Source organism: Xyrauchen texanus, chromosome 1, assembly GCF_025860055.1.
Source record: "Xyrauchen texanus isolate HMW12.3.18 chromosome 1, RBS_HiC_50CHRs, whole genome shotgun sequence".
Taxonomy (NCBI): Eukaryota; Metazoa; Chordata; class Actinopteri; order Cypriniformes; family Catostomidae; genus Xyrauchen; species Xyrauchen texanus.
This window is the reverse complement of record NC_068276.1, coordinates 19,859,696-19,880,708: the sequence shown is the minus strand read 5'-3', so window position 1 is coordinate 19,880,708 and position 21,013 is coordinate 19,859,696. Positions and strand designations below refer to the sequence as shown.

Genomic DNA, 21,013 nt, shown 5'->3' with positions numbered 1-21,013 from the left:
CATTGCGGGACATTTCATGAAAAAGCAATCGCAAGTGTCTTGACTGTGAGTGTAAATGCAATTAAGAAAAATAACATTTGAATGATCATTTTGCCACAGTTTTTGCTTGAACATGTTACACATATCTAATCATTTCTGTAATACATTTTCATTTTAATTTTGCAACTTATAAAGCATTTCAATAATGCATATTAAAACGAGTGTATGAAATGGCAAATGTAAATTATGTAATTTCATTTTCATTTTCATTTTGCACCAAACGTTGCTAGAATGGTAATGTAAAATGTAAATTTAAATACAGAATGCATTGCCATTTTACATATTGCATTGTCATTTTGCATATTAAATGTCAAATTGAATATTGCTACCCATATGCTTCCATACCGGGAGACTAACTCTAAATTAATCGCATAGCGCCATCTACTGTTTTGGAAGAGGATCTACTGCATTTGTGAGAAAATCTGCCTGGACGCATTTGTGAGAAAATCTGCCTGGATGCATTTGTGAGAAAATCTGCCTGGATGCATTTGTGAGAAAATCGAGCCGAGGGATCTCATAAAAAGCCATCTGCACAGTCATAACAGACAGGTATGCATTTGTATGCAATAGGTTTGGTATTTGTTTAAAGGTTACAAGCAATTTGTAGGATGGTTTGTATTTATTTGTAAAATATGATCTTGGCTCGTTTATTTATATTTGTAAAACACTATACATATTTGTTACTCCTCTGCTCATTTTCACTCAAATTGACCTTTGTAGTTGCACATTGCTTTCTGTTTGTTTGCGAGTCGAGTTTTCCTTTGCAAAGCAGATCGCGTTTGTTTGCGAGTCGGTTTTTCCTTTGCAAAGCAGATTGAGTTTGTTTGCAAAATGCTGCATTTGTTTGTTTAATTATAGCACAAAATTAACTCCATATCATTACCACTGAAGCCTGTGTCGTAGACTATCTCTCGGATTTCATTTCCCTTCTTATCAAGGCCGTGCTGCAGATCCACTTCGGAAGAGTCGTATGTGTACGAGTGGAAAACCATGGTGCAGTTCTGCCAGTCAAAAGGAAAGTATGCCACCTACAGAAGACAGAGGGAGAGAAAAAGTGTTTGTATGTTTGTTTACATGTTAGTGTGTCAGTGATATAAATTGTGGGTGCATGTTTCTGTAACAGACAAGCATTTTTTTTTCTCAGATCAACCTTTAATTATTTATTTTTCGCTTTCTATTTTACACACATGCAAAGACTAGACAGAACATCAAACAAAGCCAAACTAGAGCAATGCCAAACAAAAGCAGCTATGCAAATAGGGAGAAAGAATGAGAAAACAACTACAAAAGAATGCAACGCTAGGTCTCATTAAATTATAGTAAAATAATTTTTATGTGACATGTTTTAAATATTGTGGCTTTTAATGGCCTTTAAATATTCCCAAACTACATTTTTGTGCTCGGGTAATAAGTAGGGATGACTTCGTACCACTACCCCTGGGGTCATCTCAATATGGTGCTCTATGAGATTCGTATGACTAGGAAGAGGTGAGAACATGTCTGAGAAAGCTCCTTGCATCCTGGCAACCTACGTGATTTGTGATGGTGAGAGGTGGTCACCACAAGTGACCAGGGTGACTCAATCATTGACTTTTAAGTTCACCTCCTTTCCAAGATCCTCTCTCTCCGAAACCACCAATGCCAAAGTCACAGGGACCAACTCTTTCCACAATTTTAGGAGGTTGAGGTGGTAAATCTGAAATGCTCCACCTCTATCCATTAATTTCACCTCATAATCGATTTCCCCAACTCACCATGTGACCTCAAGGGCCCTTTGCCACTTGCTGAGTAATTTAGAGCTCAATGTAGGGAGCAATACAAAGACTTTATCTCCCGATGTAAATTCCCATAGCCAAGTACCCCTATTATAAAGCCGACTTTGAGGTTCTTGAGCCTGGAGCAAATTCTCCTGTGTTAATTGCCCCAGTGTGTGGAGTTTTGCTCTCAGGGCAAGAACATATTGAATTTTGGAATTTTAAGGTTCCTCCTCCCAATTTTTCCATAGGACGTTGAACACTCTCAAATGGGGAGAATACCATGGAGGCTTGTGGGACCTCTTGTACTGCAAATAATAGGGACTGGAGCCACTTGTCCCAGTTTCAAGCATCCTCAAACACAAATTGTTCAACCAAGCCATCCGTTTGGGTGTGGTAAACACTGGTCTGAATCTATTTAATCCCCAATAATTCATACAGTTTGTATAGTGTACGTGACATAAACGTAGTACCCTGATCAGCGAGGATTTCTTTCAGAATCCCTACTCGGGAGATAATTCTGAAGAGTGCGTCCACAACACTTTGCGCTGAAATGTTGCACAGAGGCACTTTTTCTGGATATCACATTGCATAGTACACCAGAACAAATACAAAGCAATGTCCACATGCCATCCACTCTAGAGGCCCGATGAGGTTCATACCAATTTTTTTCAAAGGGGACCTGAATGGAAGTGCTCATGGAGTGGCCGGTGGATTCACCAGCTGGCATTCACGGCATGACGCACACAACCTGTGAACATCTTGGCCAATAGAAATGGGCTATTAGAAGATTCAGTGTCTGCTCCTGACTCGCCATAGGATTATTATGAGCCATCTAGAATAACATTTGCCAATGGCTCTGCAGTATTAATAATTGGGTTGTATCCTTATTTGTCTGAGTGTCCTGCGTCACTCAATACAATGATCAAGATAATTGAAAAATACGGATGTGCGAGTGCAATTTCTGGCTGGAGGAGTTGAACATTAATCACTTTCAATTGATCAAAGGTGTGCCGAAGGGTCTCGTCTCATGTCTTCTCCAGAGGATCATCCCCTGCAGGGAATCCTCTAAGGGTTGGGAAGCCTGACTTCCCCCTCCCTTACGTCTTCCTGATATGGAGCTGACATAGACAGCCCTGACACTACCTCCCCAGCTAGCAAATCACACACCAATATGTTTTGTTGCAGGAGCCATCCACACACATTCCCCTTAATAAAGTAGTAAATGCCAGCTAATTCATTCCGAAGATTAGTGGATGGGTGAGGCGGGGACTAACCGCAGCCTCGACACTATGCTTTTGTCCCTGAAATTGATCTTCACTACAGGGTAATTTTAAATATCCCCATGCAAATACCTTACCTTCCCGCTCTAGCTCGTATCCAAAGCCTCAGATTGAACCAAGCTTTGGTGAATGGAGGTTTGATTACAACCTGAAACCACCAATACTTGGTATGTATACCCCTTAATACTCATAGGTATCTGGTACGCCCCTGCTCAATCGCGGGTAGCCTGTGGAACGTCAGGGATCCGGACCAATGTCTCCACCTCCATTGTGGTGCATCGTTCCTGGAAATGCCCATGTTCCCCACAGCTCCAGCAGACCGGCCCACACATCATGCCCACATCCGTAGCAGCGGATTCACCAGCCTGTGTGGGAGAGTGGAGAGGGTTATGGCAAACTGGTAGGTTGACTGGGGAACCGGTTTTGGGGAAATAATTCCCATTTTGGGGGGGGGGGGGTGGGGGGGGGTGAGAGAGAGAACGAGAGAGAGAAGATGATTCTGCCTGAATACACCATCATATGGTCCTCAGCCAGCTGGATTGCATCATCCAGCGACGCCGGAAGGTAGCACTGGACCCACTCATCCATTCCTTTAGGTAGCCGGGTGATAAACTGTTCCAGTATCACCTGATCGAGCACTTCCACGGCGCCACGTTCTTCAGCCAGCACTCACCTTCGGCAGGTGTCACAGCGCTATTGGGAGAATGCGAACAGGCGGTCGTGCTCATCAAGCATCCAAGATCGGAAGTGTTGCCGATGTTGTTCTGGGCTGTGGCTGACCCACTGCATGACGGCCTTCCTCAAGACCTTGTCCACCAGGAGGTTGGCCGCAGGAAGTTGTTGAGCCGTGAGTTGGGTGCTCTGCCAATTCTGCGCTTCGGCCGTTCGCTTGAAGAGCTCGATAAAAGCCTCCAGGTCATCCTGAGGTCCCATCTTGGTTAGCATGACGTGCGGCATGGCAATGTGTGGGTCCGGGGTCATGGCTGAATACCCCTTCTGGTGTACAAAGCTCAATAGCACCTGCCGGTCCTCTGCTTGAGCCTGGAACAGCACCTGGATCCTCTGCTCCTTTTCCATGCTTAGCTCAAGCAGAGCCAGATGTTGGGCTTGGTGGATGCCGGCGAGGACCTTGATTACTTCGGCCAGCGACGAGGAATCCATGACAGCATTTCTTCCTCCTAATCCTGGGTTCCCCTTCTGTCGCTCTCTCCATGTTGTGTCGGAGAAGCGACACTAGGGGTCTCTCTTGAGCGCCGATATTCACCTCTGACCTATTGAAAAGGGCCAATGAGAGTTGGCAATCAGTATTTGCATACCCCGCCCCCGCATACGGGTATTTAAGTGGGGCAAATACGGAAGTTTAGTCAGAAAATTTCTTCGGAGCCGATGGTCTGTCTGCAGTTTGCTGCGAGTTACACGCCATTAAAACGTTCCTGTTTCCTCTGACGATCTGCATGCTGTTGGATCTTGACGGCGCACAACAGCGGCTTTCTCTTCTCATTGCACGGCGTGCATTGTTGCCCCTGAGCGCTTCGACAGCGCAGACACACACACACACACTGTGTACTAAAAGAGTAATTTCCCTAAAAGAGTAATTTCTCTAAAAGAGCAAACACAGCGGCGTTGAACGTCCTTTTGAGGACGCGTCTTTTTCAAGATGCCCTTCCGCCCCTGTGTCGTTCCTGGATGCGGTAGAAGCCTCTCTGCTTCAGACGGCCACAGGCGCTGTCTCGTGTGTTTGGGCCGCGATCACACCGAGGCGGCGTTTGTGGATGGTTCATGTTCTCACTGCGAGAACATGACCATGACCACGTTGCGGTCGCGGCTTGCTTTCAACAGAAAGCAAGCCACCCCAGCCGCACCTCGCATTGTTCCTTCTTCCCACGGGATTGAGGACGATGCGGTTGGCGCTGGGAGCGATTTGGGGGCGGCAGCTGGTGCAGTTTCGGCGGGTAGCCCCCCGCGAACCTCCCGTTCCCCGACACGCTCGCTGGTCCCCGTCCATGCTCGCGGCGATAGCGGCTCGCATCACGGCCTGGCTGTCTATCCTCCCGAGCCCGAAGCAGATGAGCTCACCGCTGCATCGGAGAGTGCGGTGTCTGATGCCAAGGACTCCCCTGGACTGCCGCCTTCGGGCCAGCAGGCCCAGGCTGAGGCCGACGCTCAGATGTCCGACATGCTTTCCCGGGCCGCCTTGAGCGTGGGGTTGGATTGGAACCCTCCGTCCTCCCCACAGCCTCGACGGCGGAGAGCGCCACGGATACGAGGCGATTCCCCAGGTCGATAGGGCAGTTAAGCACCATCTATGCCCCGGTAGCCCTACCTCCTGGCGTGGTCGCCCCGTACTCCCATCCAAGCCCTGTAGGACAACATCCTCGCTCAACGCGAGAGCCTACAGTGCAGCTGGATGCGCTGCCTCTGCCCTGCATGCGATGGCCCTCCTGCAAGTCCACCAGGGCAAAGCTCTCAGAAGCATGCATGGGGGTGGACCTGATCCTGATGTGCTGCAGGAACTGCGCTCAGCGACCGACCTCGCTCTGAGAGCGACGAAGGCCACAGCGCAGGCACTCGGACAGACGATGGCCGCCCTAGTGGTCCAGGAACGCCATCTTTGGCTCAATCTGGTCGAGATGCGTGAGGCCGACAAGAACCGCTTCCTGGACACACCTGTCTCCCAGATTGGCCTTTTCGGCGACACCGTCGAGGACTTCAGCCCAACAGTTCTCCGCGGTGAAGAAGCAGGCGGAGGCCATCTCCCATATCATGCCCGCCGCAGACCTGCCGCTCACGGGCCCTGCCCGTCTGCCCGCCGAGGGTGTCCCCTCGCGAAGAAACCAGCTCCTGCTCTGCCTCAACCCGGGCCCAGCTCTCAGCCCCAGCGTCGAGCACCCGCAGGCGGCGCCGCCCCTGTCTCACGAACCCCCTCTAAAACCCGGAAGGCTCCCAAACGTTCCTGAGACAGCCGACCCAGAGCCCAAGACGTTAGCTCCGGAGGTGGTAAGACCGCTCCGTCCCCCGGTGGAGGGCCGGGAGGAGAATCCTTTGTTCTCACGGCAATCTGCTTTCAGATTACGACAGTCCCGGTACACCGGACGCGGCGATTCCGCCATCCGCATGCCTACGACTGTCCCCCGGCCGGCCGGTTCAGACGAGTCCAGAGGACACCAGCAGACCTCCTCCTCAGTCACAAACCCGCCCCCTGCCGGGTGCGCGGAGCAAGGTAAGTGCTTTGAGTCTATCCTCAGCACCCCAGCCTCAGGCCGCAACGAAGCCACCCGACGCTGCATTACCTGTTCTGCCCCGCTGCGAGGCCCCACCGAGTACGTCCAAAATACTCGTCCCTTTGGTGCCCCTAGCGCAGAACTGGGAAGCGTGGTTTTCGCTTCCCAAGGCATCACGCTGGCTGCACCGGACCATTCGACTCAGTTACACAATTCAGTTTGCCCGGCTCCGCCCCCTTCAGGAGCGTCCGCTTTCCGCAGTACACGGCAAGCATGCCAGTTCCTGTGCACGGAAATCGCGACCCTCTTAGCCAAGAGCGCGGTAGAGCCCGTCCCTCCAACCGAAATGAGGAAGGGTTTCTACAGCCCTTACTTCATTGTACCCAAGAAAGCGGTGGCTTACGACCAATCCTGGACTTGCGAGTTTTCAATGGGGCCTTGTTAAAACTCCCGTTCAAAATGCTCACGCAGAGAAATATTCTGGCTGGCGTTCAGCATCTAGATTGGTTACGCAGCGGTGGACCTGAAGGGCAGCGTACTTCCACGTCTCAATTCTGCCATGACACCGACCCTTCTTACGGTTGGCGTTCGACGACCGAGGCGTTTCAGTACAAAGTCCTCCCCTTCGGCCTGTCTCTGTCCCTCGCGTCTTCATGAAGGTCGCAGAGGCGGCTCTTGCCCCGCTACGAGTAGCCGGCATCCGCATTCTCAACTACCTCGACGACTGGCTTATCTTATCACACTCTCGAGAGTTACTATGCACACACAGAGACCAGGTGCTCCGGCACCTCAGCCGCTTGGGGCTTCAGGTCAACTGGGAAAAGAACAAGCTCACTCCGGTTCAGAGCATCTCTTTTCTCGGGTTGGAGTTAGACTCAGTCTCAATGACAGCACATCTCACGAGCGAGCGTGCTCAGTCGGTGCTGGATTGCCTCGCTTCCTTCAAGCCAGGCACAGTGGTCCCTCTAAAACTTTTCCAGAGGCTCCTGGGGCATATGGCGTCCTCCGCGGCAGTCGTGCCGCTGGGGTTGATGCATATGAGACCACTCCAGCACTGGCTCCAGACTCGAGTCCCGAGACAAGCATGGCACCACGGCACGCATCGGGTAAGGATCACCCCCGCCTGCCTCAAAACACTCCGACCCTGGACAGACCTCTGCTTTTTACGGGCAAGAGTCCCCCTGCAGCAGGTGTCCCGACGCATTCTGGTCACAACCGACGCCTCCCGGTCTGGGTGGGGTGCCGTGTGCAGCGGGCACGCAGCAGCGGGTCGTTGGAAAGGGGCCCCGCTGCGTTGGCACATCAACTGCCTGGAGTTGCTGACCGTCCTTCTTGCTCTCAGGAAGTTCCTCCCGTTAGTTCGGGACAAACACGTCCTCGTGAGATCGGACAGCACCACGGTGGTGGCGTACATAAATCACCAAGGCGGCGTACGCTCCTGCCACATGTCACAACTCGCCCGCCGTCTCCTCCTATGGAGCCAGCAGCGACTCAAGTCGCCACTCACATCCCTGGCAAGCTCAACGTCGTAGCGGTCGCCCTATCACGACAACGCCTGCCCGGCGGGGAGTGGAGGCTTCACCCCCAGTCGGTCCAGCTGATTTGGGAACGGTTTGGCAAGGCCCAGGTAGACCTGTTCGCCTCCCAGGAAACCTCCCACTGCCCGCTCTGGTACGCCCTAACAGAGGCTCCCTCGGGACAGATGCGCTGGCACACAGCTGGCCCTCGGGGCTGCGCAAGTACTCATTTCCCCCAGTGAGCCTTCTTGCACCGGTGCTGTGCAAGGTCAGGGAGGATGAGGAGCAAGTCACGCTAGTGGCCCCCTACTGGCCCACTCGGACTTGGTTCTCGGAACTCAGGCTTCTCGCGACAGCTCCTCCCTGGCGAATTCCCCTGAGAAAGGACCTCCTCTCTCAGGGACGGGGCACACTCTGGCACCCGCGCCCAGACCTCTGGAACCTCCACGTCTGGTCCCTGGACGGGATGCGGAAGAGCTAGCCGGCTTACCGGCGACCGTTGTGAATACAATCAACCAAGCCAGAGCCCCCTCTACCAGGCACCTTTACGCCCTAAAGTGGCGCTTGTTCGCAGATTGGTGTTCTTCCCGAACTGAAGACCAGCAGAGATGCGCGATCAAGTCAGTGCTCCTGTTCCTACAGGAGAGGCTGGACAGGAGGCTGTCCCCGTCCACCCTCAAGGTGTATGTTGCCGCCATTGCCGCCCACCTCGACCCTGTAGACGGCAAGTCTTTGGGTAAGCACGACCTGATCCTCAGGTTCCTGAGAGGTGCCCGGAGGTTGAATCCCTCCCGGCCAGGCCTAGTTCCCTCCTGGGATCTCTCGGTAGTCTTGGCAGGACTCCAGAGACCTCCCTTCGAGCCGCTTGAATCAATTGGACTCAGGGCCCTCTCTCTTAAGACGGCCCTGCTGATCACGCTCGCCTCTATCAAGAGGGTCAGGGACCTGCAAGCGTTCTCTGTCAGCGACACTTGCCTAGAGTTCGGTCCGGGGGATACGTCTGTGATCCTAAGACCGCGACCGGGCTATGTACCCAAGGTTCCTACCACACCATTCCGAGATCAGGTAGTGAACCTGCAAGTGCTGCCCCGGGAGGAGGCAGACCCAGCCCTTTCGTTGCTATGTCCAGTGCGCGCCCTGCGCATTTACCTGGACCGCACCCAGAGCACCAGACGCCCTGAGCAGCTCTTTGTCTGCTTTGGGGGACGGCAGAAAGGGAATGCCGTCTCCAAACAGAGGCTTGCCCACTGGGTTGTTGACGCCATCACACTGGCTTATCACACCCAGACCGTGCCCCTACCCTTGCGGGTCCGAGCTCACTCAACAAGGGGTGTTGCGTCCTCATGGGCACTGGCCAAGGGCACCTCCCTAGCAGACATCTGTAGAGCCGTGGGTTGGGCAACACCCAACACCTTCGCGAGGTTTTACAACCTCCGCGTTGAGTCGGTTGCGTCTCGTGTTTTGTCAGGTCCGAGCCCGTAGAACTTCGGTAACACGTGAGACCGACCGGCCGGGTGGATCGCTTGCGCCCAGTGCCCTTTTCCTGACGTCAAGGTAAAGTAGTGCGCCTTCTTCCCAGGGCGCCCCACTCCGAGTTGGGACCCTGGTCGATTCCTCCCCAGCCCTCCGGGTCCGCGGTTCAGCGGAGGAACTCGCTGACCCAAGCCACTGCAGGTACCCTGATGGCTACCCTGTACTGGTATAGGTGCTCCACAGGTAAGGCCTCCTGCTCGGACTCCCCCTGTGTGTAATTCCACGGTTCTGTCCCCTTACGAGCGGACCCCCGTGTCTCCCTTAGGCAGTTACAGCTGCCCCGGTCGCCATGCTGTAGCAACTCCCCCCTTGCGAGGCTGGATCTACCACCGCACCATACTTTCCACACGAGACCTAAGACGGCCGTGTGATGTGTCTACCACTTTTCCTCCCCAAGAAAAAGGGCAGGTGTGGTCTCCGCAGGGTCTAGGTAAGACCCCCTTCCCTATATGCGTGTAAGGGCCCCGGCTGTGATTGCTCTATGCAAGAAACATAGAGAGAAAAGAGGCCCAGCCAGGCTGGCCCGTTCCCATGTTGGCAAACATCGCCTTGTTCCCCTCTCAGGGTAACTAGAAGGATCCCGATGTTACGTATGGGGCATTGGGGAAGAGTGCGTGCAGCCAGGTACAGGCGATGCGCGGCACTGGATGAATCCCTGCCCGCCTCTGTATCGGCAGATCACGCATACGGTTCAGCACATGACAAGATTGGAATGGGTCCCCTAGTGTCGCTTCTCCGACACAACATGGAGAGAGCGACAGAAGGGAACGTTTGGTTACGTATATAACCTCCCTTCCCGAGGGAGGGAACGACACATTGAGTCTTTCCTCCGCCATGTCGCTGAACCGAGCCACTGTTGTGGCCGGACCATTTCCAGCTCCTCAGAAAAATCCTGACTAAACTTCCGTGATTTGCCCCGCTTAAATACCCGTGATCGCGGGGCGGGTATGCAAATACTGACTGCCAACTCTCATTGGCCCTTTTCAATAGGTCAGAGGTGAATATCGGCGCTCAAGAGAGACCCCTAGTGTCGCTTCTCCGACACAACGTGTCGTTCCCTCCCTCGGGGAACGGAGGTTACATACGTAACCAAACGTTTCTGCACCACTGTGACAAGTCTCTTGCTCTGTTGTGAAGGAGGAAGTGGGAGCTGGGCACACAATCCAAAGTAAATCTATTTGAATACTTTTCAGTATCCTCATACAATGTTTTCTTTTCAGTATAATGCAACTGAATGCACACATCAAAACTGCTGCGTGTATTTCTCTCTCTCCTCCAGCAGTTTGGACTGCCCTTTTATCCCTGTCCAGTGCTCACTGCAACATAACACAGCTGTTAAGAGGTGATTTCCCCACAGGTGTAAATCCTTACTATTCTTCCTCTCACGGCCTCGCTCTCCACAGACGTCGCTTGGCCACGCCCACATCACCACAAACATCGCTTGCACAACATGGTGAAATGTCCTCAGGAAACACAAGAATAAAGGACTTAAAGTTATGTTCTTTGGCTTTTTCTCAAATATTTGTTAAAAAAACCAACCCTGGTTGAAGAGTGGATTAATTGACTGTGAACAGTATTACTCAAGTATTATTGAGTAATACTGTCACCTGCTCCGTCATTCTCAGTGTCATGGTGCTCAATCTTCACTACCGCTCCCCCAACACACACCAAATGCCTCTCTGGGTGCGCAAGGTCGGTACAGGAGACCTCTAGTCAAGGTGTCCTAGAATGTCTCACACAGCATATGAACTATTACTTTTACAATAAAAAATGACTAAAAAAAGGATTCAATTTTTTTTTAATGTATTTCTAAAAATGCCATATGCTTATTAGTTCTAGGCCCCCTATATTGAATAAAGGCCCAAAATGATAAAAATGTCAACAGTGTTGCTGACCGCGAGGGGAGAAGGGGCTCCTAACCGACCGCCAGGAGTGGTCAGGGCTGCTGCCAGGGGCGCAGGAGTTGCCTACGGACATGTCCGTCATGTGTGTTTATGTTCTCTTTTAAGTTTACTTAAAATTTTTACATCTATTATTTACATCGTCAAGCTGGTGCTCGCCTCCTCCTTTCCATTGAATACCTTTTCACATGACGGACATGTCTGTAAACGATATCTCTCTCCCGCACGATCCTCTGCAGTCGACCTTTAACCCTCACAGAGGCATAATTAGCCTGATACGGGACCGGGTGTGTAGGATCACGACCCGCCCTCGCCCTGCCACAAGTGCATACAAATTTGCTTGAGAAAATACAATGACAATTGAGTTCTATTTAAAAACTAGAGAGGTATTTTCACTCATATTTTTTCAATAAAGTGTTAAAGATCACAGTTGTTGCTTTGGTGAGTGGTCAAACAATCTATCAAATCAGGTTGCTATGTTAATTATTGGTATTTTCCAAAAGTGTACAAAATTACTTAATTTGTCAGTAACATGGTTTAAATTAATGTCTGACAGCACTAATTTAAATATTTTTTACATTATAGAACACTTGTTCTGTGTTATTTTATCATGAGCATTAACTGCCTTTTGTGTTGCGGTAAGTTTACCTTCACCCCACATGAACTCTTGTATAGTGCTGGTGGAGTCCACGTCACACGGCCATTACTGTAGACCTGCACATGCACCTGTAGAGCTACACCAAACTTGCCGTCATTACTGTGCAAACACACAAAAAACACACATGAATTTAATGGGAGACAATCTGTTTGTGTTCTGTCACCACAGACAGTGGCCCCCAAATGTATTTGGTCACCTAAGCCACTCTTTAAAATTAATGCATGTAAATAAGTTAGATAAATAAACATTAAACCTAGTGACAAAAATGTTTTAAGAAAACAATCCACACTTTTCAAGCAAAACTTTTCACAAAAGAAGCTTGTAAGGTTTTAAATGATAAAACAATATATATATATATATATATATATATATATATATATATATATATATATATATAAAAGACAAGAAATACTTGGACACTTTCAGCCTGATCTCATGAAAATTACGTGACCATGGCAACATTTTTGCAAACTGAAATCATATCCTTCATTGCATGTTTTGCTGCAGTTTCCTAGTGAAATTTGCAGTTGTGTGTGCCAAAAGCGAGTGAAATGGCTGAAGGGGTGGATTTTTGAAATCCTTTTATTATTAAAAGTTATACCTTATCTTTTATCGTTCTCACTTATTCTTATTACATTAATCAATGTTCTGTTCTCTTTTCCTAAAAGGTACAAGTTGTATGTATGTGATTTTTGAGGTGACTGAGGGTCTGGCCGATGCCAGGAGTGCATTTACATAGTACAGTGATTACTAATTTAGCCGGCTTCTGGGGAATATGCATTTACTGTACCTGCATATGTATTTACTGTATTTACTCCTGTTATAATTATCATATAATTAATCAAATATTCTATAACATCTGGTTGCATTTTTTTAGAGAGAGAGAGAGAGAGAGAGAGAGAGATTTTATTTTCTCTAATGTGATTTTATACTATGTATTGTTTGGCCTTTTGTATGCTTTCTGTGTTTTCTCCTGCTCTCTCCTGCACTTTAATTCATTGTCACTCTGGCTGCTACCTCAATAACTGCTATGTCCATAGATCACTATTTCATGGTATGTTATATTTACATTTGGCATTTTTAGAAAGTGTCAACTTTTTGCACTATTCATTACAAATGTGTACTGGTTGGCACTGCACTGTCTCTCACTGTCTCTTCCTGTGTCTATTGTACTGTTCCTTTTAGTAATTTATTGTACTGTCCCATACTTTTTGCACACGTTTGCACGTGCACTTTATATAGGTATGTTATTTAGTCTGTGTAGTCTCATGTGGTTCTGTGTTTATCCTATGTTGTTTTATGTAGCACCATGGTCCTGAAGGAACGATGTCTTGTTTCGCTGTGTACTTTATTAACTGTATATGGTTGAACGACAATAAAAACCACTTGACTTGACTTGAACTTTTGTCTCTTAATTATTTATGGTAATTGTGCCCTCTCAAACACGACTTTGCCATAGTCGAAAATAACTTAAAAGGATTGCTCTCCTTGGTACCCCTTTGAAATAAAAAAATAAGTAGTAGCTATAACTTATAGCTAACCTCTTATATCAAATCATAGGTTTGTCTCAACCAAGTATGGGACCTCGATTCATGTTTTGGCTAACAATTCATATTTGCATGAAGACGGAAGCAATCCATATTTGGAATATGTTAAAATATTTGAAGTAGTTGACCTACCAGAATTCTAGAAATTGTGGTACGATGACACCCTTAAAACACCTCTCGTGTGTTTCCTGTATTTTTCCCACCATGGATGTTTTCTTTGTTCCTGCGTTTGCACGTTATTTTTATTTTGTTTATCTTTCCATTAAAATCCATAGCCGCACCTAGATCCAGCTCTCTTGACTTTACACATATTGATTACTTTTATTTATATGCTTTTTGTATATTCAAAGTTTTGGTCACCATTCACTGATTTATGGATCTACAGAGCAGATATAGATTTTATTCTAAAAATCTTTGATTTCTGCAGAAGAAATAAAATCATACAAATCTGGAATGGTATGAGGGTTAGGGTGATTCTCCATTACTTTCTCTTCATTCTCACCTTTGGGTCCTACCACTCAGTTCACTCGTCAACCATATGCAGACCATGCCCACATCTCAGCTTTAACCTCATGAAAAACCAAATGATGCTAAACAATGTGTGATTTAACTGGGAGGAATAAGTGTAGAACATGTGTAGTTGATGTCAGTTTACAATGATGTGCCCCACCAAGAAAAATCATGGCATGATGATTCATTAACAAGCCATCAGTTGATGATAGTTCATGAGTAGTTAACAATGAGTTAATAATGATGTGCCCCACCAAGTAAAGTCATTGTCACTTATAGTTGCTGAGATGAGATAGGAGGCGATGGATCTATTCGCAGGCTTTTAATGAATATGAAGATGGAGATACAAACCAACATGAACACAAGTAACAATGAACAACAAACCAATAACTACAATCTAACACATGGGTTACATGGACTAGAACTGAAAAATAGTTAACAAAACATAAGGGTAAATATACAAACAGGTGTTGAGTGAGGGAATGGAGAACAGGTGAGGAAGATGGGGAACAGATGGCAGTGATGAGGGCAGTGCAACATGGGAAATGTAGTGTATGGCAAAATGATGACATAAGACAAACCCCCCTCCCCAAGAGTGACTCCTGGCTCCAAAGAGGGAAGAAGAGCGCAGGAAGATGCAGATGAGGAAAGATCCAGGGGTTGGAATTGGCAGACAATTCCCTCCCTAGCCTCCTGATCATCTCCAGACTCCTCCCTGGCCACCGGTGTCTGCCAACTACAACTACCATGGAGGAGTCTGGGGATGATCAGGAGGCTAGGGAGGTGACCACAGAACAGGGACAGGTTCGGGAGGCCTGGGAGCTGGCCACAGAGCAGGGACCAGGTCGGGAGGCCTGGGAGGCGGCCACAAAGCAGGAACAGGCTCAGGAGGTTTGGGAGGCAGCTCTAGGAAGGGATCGGGGTCAACTTCCATATTTGTCAGTATTTCCACCTTATTTTCACTTTGAAAGACAAACACCTGGACATACTGGCCAAAGTGATTGGACAATGTACAAATTTCAAAAACACTTTGTGATCACAATTGTGAATTTGAGCCATATCATCACTTTGGAACATGCTGAGAAATTATACATTATAAAAGATCCTAAAGAGTTACTGAACTGATACACCATGCCACTGGTTATCTGGCTCTCTGCATTATAGTATGTCTCAGAGAGCAAAAAAATGCTTCTTAGTAAATCTGTACAGTGACATATGCATTTGAGACGTCTCTGAGGGCAGACACTATAGTCAGACCATTCTAAAAATATTCTAAGCTCCAAAAATTTCAAATAGATGCATTTCTGTTGTTTCACAACTTAAACAATAGTAAGACAAGGATATATTGAAGAGCACTGATGGTGTCTACCAGCAGAAACTGCTTGCCAGGGACATTGTGTGAATGTGTGCATGCGTGTGTGTCCATGTCTCTTGACAAGCTGTTCACAAAAGCTCTGATAATTTCCCAAACAAGTATTATTTTCTGCAGCTCTTGCAGAAACCCAGCAAAGGCTTTCTGAGATATTGTGTCAGATTCTCATATGTCCTCTGAGATTACACACAAAGCAAAACACATACAACTCACTTGTTGATGAGAACAATGTCAGGGAGCCACATTTTTCCGGATGAGATACGCAACACATCGATTCCTCCATAATCTTTTGGGTTCCAAGAAAGACGATAATCATTCCACTCCTGCAACAACAAAAGAAGGGGTTAGGGTTTTTTTAGTCTGTGTGTATGTGTGCAGACAAAAGAAGTTAATCTTCATAATTATAATACAACCAGTTCATCATTTAATAAAATTATTTCAAATGGTCTTCCACCTGTCATCAGTTATACCAAATTCAGTATCTCGGTACATTTGTTCATGAATATTATCAGTCACATTTGCATAATTGTTGTTCATTTTGTATTCAGAATTGTGGTACTGTATATAGATCCTAGTCCTTATTGTCAGTGTTTGTCATGTGTGGAAATTTGTTGACATTTCAGTCCAGTAAATTATCATGATAGATGAGTTTGCATTACTTCAGTGCAAATAGCTTCATGAATTTAAGTTGCACTCAAGATGGTATTTCTCGAAATGCCATACAGATGCAGAGGAGCTGAAAGAAATCTTGTTGACTTACCAAGTTCATGATAACAATAGTGTTCATCTCCTCATCTTTCATGTTCTAAATCACAGAAACACAAAAACAGAACAAATAAAATTAAATCCATAAACTCAGACACTGAATGCATGTTCAGAAATGGTGTGTGTTTTGGCATAATTTTTTTCTCTAACTGACAATTATAAGTTTGCACTGCTTTAAACCAGCACTATATTGTATGAGGACAGTTATATCTACCGGTATATTAAACTTTTTTACCCCTTAAACTGAATGGGGGGTGGGGGAGCTATTCCGCAAAATAAATTTACACTTAAAATGTCCCCGGATACATAAGTCAAGCAATGTGGTATCACTTGAAAGTGTAGGATCTTAACTTTTCATGGAACACCATCACTTTTGCATTTATTTTTCATAAAATAACAAAGTAAAGCCTAAAAACATATGTGCCACAAATAAGCACCACCTAGAGGTAATGTGTTAGAAATATTAATATCAGGGACAGGGCACCATCTGGCACCTATGACAAGACCTCTGGAATCTCTATGTCTGGCCCTTGGACAGAAGGCGGAAGACCTAAGTGGACTACCACAGTGGTAGACACTATCACTCAGGCTAGGGTGCGCTCTTGAAGTGGCGTCTGTTCACTAAGTGGTGTTCTTCCCGAGGCGAAGACCCCCAGAGATGTGCAGTCAGGTCTGTGCTTTCCTTCCTGCAGGAGAGGCTGGAGGGGCAGCTGTCCCCCTCCACCTTGAAGGTGTAAGTGGCCGCTATAGCATCGCACCACGATGCAGTTGACGGTAAGTCTCTCGGGAAGCACTACCTTATTATCAGGTTCCTTAGAGGCACAAGGAGGTTGGATCCTCCCAGACCGCGCCTCATTCCCTCATGGGATCTCTCCATGGTCCTGCGGGGCCAGCGGGGAGCCCCTTTTGAGCCCCTGGAGTCAATTTAGCTAAAGGCAGTCTCTTTGAAGACTGTCCTCCTGACTGCAATCACGTCCATCGAGAGGGTAGGGGACCTGCAGGCTTTCTCTGTCAGCAACACCTGCCTGGAGTTCAGTCTGGAATATTCTCATGTGGTCCTGAGACCCCCCGACCGGGCTATGTGCCAAAGGTTCCCACAACCTTGTTTCAGTTTTATGTGGTTAACCTGCAAGTGCTGCCACAGGAAGAGGCAGACCTAGCCTTGGCATTGCTGTGTCCGGTATGTGCTTTACTTATCAATTTGGATCACACACAGAGTTTTAGATGCTCTGAGCAGCTCTTCATCTGCTTCAGATGACAGCAGAAAGGGAGCGCTCTCTTCAACAGAGGATCGCCCACTGGGTCATTGACGCTATCGCTTTGGCATATCACGGCCAGGGTTTGCCACCCCCCATGGGGCTATGAGCACACTACCAGGTGTGTGGTGGCCTCCTGGGCCCTGACCAATGGCGCCTCTTTAGCAGACATCTGCAGAGCAGCGTACTGGGCAACACACAATACCTTTGCAAGGCTCTACAATCTCCAGGTTGAGCCAGTTTCGTCCTGTGTGTTGTCAGGTATGAACAGGTACATTTTTGGGACAACTGGCCGGGTGTACCACTTGCGTATAGTGCCTTTCCCCTCCTGGAGGGGGAGACGTGTGCTTTTTACCCCCCCCCCAGCCATGTTCACAAGGTGGTGGATCCTGGATGTCCTTCCTCTTTAGCCCTGTGGCAGGCGAGTTTGTGGGGAAACTCGATGCCGGCACAGTACATGTGCTGTTAGGCCCTGTACTGGGGTAGATTCTCCACATGCGCAGGTTGCCTGTTTGTAACCCCTTGTGGTGTATCTTCCATGAGACGGTTTCCCCATTGGTAAACCTGCATTTTCCTTAGGTAAAGTCCCTCTGCCACTGGTCAACGTATTTGTAGAGCTCCATCTCCTCTGGGTAGGACCTACCATGGGGACTTATCCACATGCAACACAACTATACGATTTGGTAAGACAATGTGATGTATTTCCATACAAATGCCTCCCCTTTGGGCAGGGTGTGATTTCGGCGGTGTCTTCCCCTTGGGAAAGGACATCCCCCTAGGGGACCGTACGACGCTCATAGGAGCATTGGGGGAGGTTACGTGAAGGCCAGTTGTGCTGGCTACGAGGCACGCAATGGTTATCCCGTCTTGCACCGACAATCCACGTAACACAGTTCCGCTAAAAAAAATCCTAGTACTTGCTACCATCTAGTAGAAAGAAATAAGACTTTTTTGTAATTTGATATATTAAAAAGAAGCAGAATAACATGTTTACAAATTTAGGATGCAAATTTTTTTATATTTTTTAAAAACTTTCTGTTCCTCATAGATTGTATACATATACAACATTATTTATGAATAATTTGAGTTTTTTTTTTATTTGTTTATATTTCTCTGAAAAGTAGACCTTTTTCTTGAAAATGAAATTTCTATACCCTGACCAATAGAAAGGATATGAATGCAATAAGTACAACGTTTATTTACATTTGATAATATCTGATATTAAACCAGTATAAAATCTAATTATTTCTAAAACTAGCTAGTCAGAATAAAAGCATAATTTAATATGTGAGCATGTGTGGGGAGGGGGCATTTGTAAAAACAAGTACTGAAGTGTGTTTGGAACCAGGGCCAGTCAAGCAATGGGAACACTGTAGTGATGTAGGGAAGGGGGAGATGGGATATTATTGGTAGACAAGGGAAAGACCTAAAGCTCAATAGCCAGATCAGCACACAGTTCTGCTATTTAAAACTAGTGTAGGAATGTCAGAGAGACAGCTGTCCTAGTCCCAGTATAGTACAGAGACAGAGGGGGGATGGGTCAACACACACCAAAACACTTGAATAGACTCTGCATACACACTTCATATTATATGGGTAATGAATTAAATTATTTGAATCTGTGGACATGTCCAGACAGAAAACATTTATTAAGAGTGGTAGGTGGCATTAATGTTGTTACAATAAGTATTATTTTTATTTGTATTAGGAGGACAAAAATCATGTGAAATCACAGTTTATAAAGCCTGTAGTGAAGGTTGGGATATGTAAGGATAAGTAAAGGACACATTGATTAGACCTCTCATCCGGGTTCTGCAAGCCGTCTCTCCTGCTTTAATGTGGCCATGTAAACGCATAAGCAGCATTCTTACAGGTTTTTTTAGGAGTGTGCATGTGAGTGAACAGACCGGATAACAAACATTATAGGGTGGAGCCCACCAACATGTCAACACAGTGGATAGAATTAAACATTTCTGGTACAGAAATCAGTAGTACAGTAGGAAAATCACATATACTAACTATATCCATTTATACACCAATGTAAAATCATGACTGTAACTCATGTTTGCATGCGCTCATTCATTGGGAGAATCCCGGAGTTTGACATAATGACCACATGTGTGTGTGTTTGTGTGTGCTAATCTTCATACCAAGCTGACAAATGATGAAAGGGTCATGCCAATCCTAACGATGACCCTTTCCTCTGGTATCTTTGCAGGCCGCACTTTGAGGTTATACGAAGAGAAGAGTTTTTTCATCAGCTGATCTTCCTCTTCTGATGCACCTGTAGAAAGGATGTTATTTTTTTTTCTCAGTAAAAGAAGACATAACTCTTCTCTATTCTGAGTCTTTAAACTTAAGTTATTTCCAGGCCCAGATGGAATATACAGTATAGTAGTTTTGTGTGTGTGCATGTATGTTGATTTGGAGAGGAAATCTGCTGAATTTGGCAAATTTTGGCAAATGTAGCTGAGAGTACCTGTTGAAATACGCAGAGTTCTGCAGGTGCAGATTCCATATGAGCCTTTTTGTTTCAGAGGACTGAAGGCATGCAGGTTAAAACCTAATATTACCTGTACATAGAGTAATGTATTGACCAATCTATGAATATATACACTTGCTTTCACTTATATAACCTTTTCTGGAAAATTAACAATAATTTTCTGATTAGAGGTCATGTGTGAACAGGAACCAGTTTAAAATACTAGTAAATCAGCTCTGGCAATTTCCCGGAAAAAGAATCAGACACGATGTTGTCCTTGTTGGCAAAAAATGTATGTAACATCAGTATTATTTTTCTGTTTATATTTTCAGTCACATAAAAATGAAAGCTCCCTTTACACCCTAAATGCAAAGAATGTTCAGTATAGATTTTGAATCTTCTTACTTCTGTGTGTTCATGTGTTCTTGTATAACACTTTTCTTGCATATCCAAAGCCACTGAATGTACAACCATGATGTATTTTGTATTATAGAGGCCTATCGAATGTTCCTGAATAGTGCACATTGTCCCTTCATTTATATTTGTGTCTTAAGCATACTGTATTTTTTTTTTTTACATTTTTTTATAAATATGAATTGTTCTGAAATAATCAAATTGAATCATAATGGAATTTCAGATTTAAGACTATATTTTAAGCCTAATATTTGAATACATTAACAGGCCTATTTAATAAATGTATAAAATGGCATAAATTTGTTAAGTCATTATAACAAAACACGTGACTAAATTAGAATTTAGCTAAAAAAGAAATGAATGCAATGGTAGTCAATGGTACAGGTACTGTACATGTCACTTTATTATGCTTTGGTTTTTCTCCACCCTCTTTTTGCTTGGCACACCCAGAGCCTCGTTTCTGGCTATGCCTCTGGTTTGAATGGAAGCAAAACGAATAAAAGACTGAATGCTATTGCATGTGTGAACAGCAGATGTGGTACATTCAGCCTGATCTCCAAAAAATTAGGTTACCATGGCAAAATATTTGCGAAACAAAATTATGTGCTTCATTACAAATTTTGCTGCAGTTTCCCAGTGAAATATCCAGTGGGGGGCAACAAAAGCGAGTGAAATGGTGTTGTAATGAGGTTTTAAAGGTGACTGTTAGATAGAGGTTTTAATAAGTAAAAAATACCTCCATAAAATCCTTACCCTAAACC

The 21,013-nt window shown here is 46.3% G+C and overlaps 1 protein-coding gene and 1 long non-coding RNA gene across 2 annotated transcripts in view; one reads left to right on the top strand and one right to left on the bottom strand.

Annotated features, from left to right (window-relative positions):
• Positions 1–21,013, top strand: part of LOC127625779 (uncharacterized) — an 89,499-nt gene that overhangs the window by 40,964 nt on the left and 27,522 nt on the right. The window lies entirely within an intron of this gene.
• The window catches only part of LOC127623959 (acetylcholine receptor subunit beta-like), a 33,808-nt gene that overhangs the window by 9,747 nt on the left and 3,048 nt on the right, over positions 1–21,013 (bottom strand). Inside the window, exons 2-6 of the mRNA XM_052098556.1 lie at positions 19,507–19,640; positions 16,096–16,140; positions 15,549–15,658; positions 11,897–12,005; positions 923–1,067 (exon numbers count right to left, since the gene is read on the bottom strand). Of these exons, the coding sequence (XP_051954516.1) occupies positions 923–1,067; positions 11,897–12,005; positions 15,549–15,658; positions 16,096–16,140; positions 19,507–19,640 (543 nt within the window). The remainder of the gene's footprint in view (positions 1–922; positions 1,068–11,896; positions 12,006–15,548; positions 15,659–16,095; positions 16,141–19,506; positions 19,641–21,013) is intronic.